General features: G+C 47.2%; 1 protein-coding gene across 1 annotated transcript; it reads left to right on the forward strand.

Moving 5' to 3' along the window:
* Window positions 1-59: 59 nt before the first annotated feature.
* PADG_12254 (uncharacterized protein) lies at window positions 60-2,829 on the forward strand (the record flags this gene model as incomplete). The annotated part of the gene is made up of 4 exons (XM_010764334.1): window positions 60-753; window positions 2,072-2,251; window positions 2,425-2,697; window positions 2,792-2,829. 4 exons carry the CDS (start codon window positions 60-62, stop codon window positions 2,827-2,829), a joined length of 1,185 nt encoding a protein of 394 aa, XP_010762636.1.
* Between the last annotated feature and the right edge of the window lie 297 nt (window positions 2,830-3,126).

Consider the following 3,126-nt stretch of genomic DNA (forward strand, 5'->3'; position numbering starts at 1 on the left):
AAATTGCGAATGAGGAGAGTCGGGCAAGGCTTGATGAGGGGGGCCAGTCTGCTTTGGCAATGGGGAGGAGGTTGTCACCCCCTGGACAACAGGTTGGGGTTGGTAGGGAGAGAGATAGAGATCGGGAGCAATTGCCATCGCCGAGAGATTTGAGAAGAAGGGATTCGGGCGAGGGACAGCAGGGGAGAGATGAACAGCGTCGTGCTGGTGGACATGGACATGGACATGGTGGTCTTGAGGGATATCATCCGTCTGAGGTCGCGCATCATCCGTCTACTCTTCCTTCTTTTCAGCATATGCAGGTACAGGGACAGTCGGGGCCGCCGTCGCAGACAGGTCAGGGGCAGGGACAACCGCAACAGCAAGGGCCACAACCTGGCCCCGCAATGGCACCCATAGCTGAGGGCGGGGCTCATCAATCTGGCCCGTTGCCCTCATTACAGACTGTGGCGACGGGGTCGGGGCCAGGTCCTGCAGGCCCGTCGTCGGCCGGATCGGGTCCTGGCTCCAGTGGGGTCAAGGAGGATCGGGATCGGGAGCGGGAGAGGGGTAAAGATGGTCGGGATCAGGTATTGGGACAAGGTTCGGGATCTGTTTTGCATGAGCCGCCGGCGAGGAAGATGGATGTGGATGAGGACTATGATGATGAGGGAGAGGAGGGGGAGGGGAGGGAAGGAGAGAGGGAGAAAGGGACTAGAGCTAGTCCGAGAGGTGGTGGAGGGCGAGGAGATGCTAAGGGGGAGAGGAGAAATGGTGAGATGAAGGGGGAGTGATCATTGATGTTTATATCAAGTTCATTATTTCATGTTTGTCTTTTGTGTGCTTCTTTTATGTGTCCATGCTAGTTATTCTTATGTCATGTTTTTATTATGTCTTTTTGCAGTTATTTTTTGCAGTTTTTACTTTTATGTGTATATTCACCAGGCATATTTTTTTTTTTGACTCTGTTCGTATTATTACTACAGCCTGAGGTCTTGGTTTTGTTGCTTATCACATTTTGCTTTTGCCTCTTGCTTTGGTTTCGATTCTCCATTCTCTGTTTCTCTTCCCACTTGAATCATTTAGAGATTTAGGGGGTACTTGTTTTCTGCCCTGAAAGAGTAAAAAGCAACTAGTTAACTTCGTTTTAACTAGATGTTTTTGAAACATTTTTGTTATGTAATCTCAGTGAGACTTTCCCCTCTTATTAAAAAAAATCCGTTATAAGATTAAGGTTGAGGTCCGATGTTTTTATATTCAGTTTAGGTTTACATTAGGTTAAAAATGATATTGTGACACTGTTTTACCTGAAGCTTGATGAAGTTTCTGCGTGTTTCTCAGAAGAATGAGTTGCGGCGCCCCGAATTTGTAGTGACGTAGGTGTATACCGAGAAGCCGGAGGAGAGGTTAATTATTATCAGTATTTGTTATTTTATTTACTCTATACCTTGGGGGGGGGGGAAAAAAAATTAAAAATTAAAAATTAAAAAATAAAAAAATAAAAAAATAAAATAAATAAAAAAGATAAAAAAAGGGAAAGAAAAAGAAAACCTATCAGTCAGGATGCGGCCGGGAGATGGAAGGGCAGGGCGGCGTTTGGTAACTGGCAACGCAGGGGACCGACTAACAAGTGTCGCACAGCATACACATTGCATACAAGAGCCCGTGTGGTGGAACACGGGATCTTTTGATTGTCGTCATCCATGCATGCCCGTCCCCAAATGCGTGGCTCAGCCGCCCCGAACCAAAAGTGGAAATGAACATCGATGGGTAAACCGGGTTACCGGGACTCCCGGCATACCCGGGATACTTTTTAAGTTGTCTATGTAACTACGGGGCCAATTTTACAAGTGGGCTCTGGAAAAACAAACCCTCTGGCCTTTTTTCTTTTCTTTTTTCTTTTCTTTTTTTTTTTTTTTTTCTTTTCTTTTCTTTTCTTTCTTTTTTTCCTTTTTTTTTTTTTTTACCTTTTTTTTATTTTTTATTTTTTATTTTTTCTTTTTCCTTCTCTTTTTCTGTTTTTTCCTCCGTCCCAGTGCAACCCCGCGTATTTACTGCCCCCGTCCCATTGTCTCCTCTCCCCTTTATCTAGCGCACTCTGTCGCACGCGTGGCCAAGGCCGGCGAGGGCCTGGTTCCGCCGCGACTGTCAGCCCACGGCGAGAGGGGGGTTGAGGCCCTTGTGCTCTCGGGAACTTGGGAGGGCTGGGTGGGCGGCTGGGTGATGCCTGGTTGGATTTTCATCTCTCACGCCTCGAGACAGAATGGGCGATGTGAGGTTCCCCCGTTTGAAGCATCGGGCGGGCCAGAAGAATAAAATAATAATAAATAAGTAGGAAATAATATATGATAAATAAGTGAAGTAATAAGCCGGGGGGGGGGGGGGGGAGGGGGGAAGCAAGCCATGAACTAGAAGATCTAGAGCTCCAAGGCTCTTTAATAACAGGCCATATCGAGAAACCACCTCGCGTCTCACGGCTTTTGCTCGACCGTTTCAGCTTGGTGGGCGTCCGCACGCCGACAAGACGGGCAGACGGCGTTGGGTGGAGTGTCCATCTCAGCTTTTACGTGGCTGGACCAGCAAGCTGCGTCTCCATGACGGCCTCTGAAGCACAGCATCACAAGGAGAAGAAGATAAGAAGAGAAGAGAAGAACTGCAGCGCTTCACACGCCTCTCCATCTTCGACCAAGTCAAGCGGAACAACAGAAGATCAGCACGGTTTGATTGATATATATATATATATATATATCTGCGAGGAATGGAACTGTTCTCCGTCACGTCACTCCGGGGCATAATACTAACTAACTATTAGGCCACTTTGAACGTGCGAGTGGATCTGTGGGCCTATGAAGATGGGAGGTTTGGTTTTTTTCTGGTTAAATCCGACGTTGGAGGTTTTTGCCATAGAGAAAGTTGTTCGTTTCTGGATTACTAATGTGCAGTTAAATCACATGACCCCGCTCCACCAGAGAACGCCAAGAAAACGCCAAGGAAATGCCAAGAGGGCGCCAAGGCTGGGCTGTTGATGGGATGTTTTTCCGTGACTTTGTAGAGACTTTGTAGAGACTTAAGTGGATAACGCAACTGGCGGTAACTTGATATGTCCCTGCGGGGTGAACATTAGATCTATACATATAAAGCAGCAGT

The sequence above is a fragment of the Paracoccidioides brasiliensis genome, assembly GCF_000150735.1.
Source record: "Paracoccidioides brasiliensis Pb18 unplaced genomic scaffold supercont2.10, whole genome shotgun sequence".
Lineage (NCBI taxonomy): Eukaryota > Fungi > Ascomycota > Eurotiomycetes > Onygenales > Ajellomycetaceae > Paracoccidioides > Paracoccidioides brasiliensis.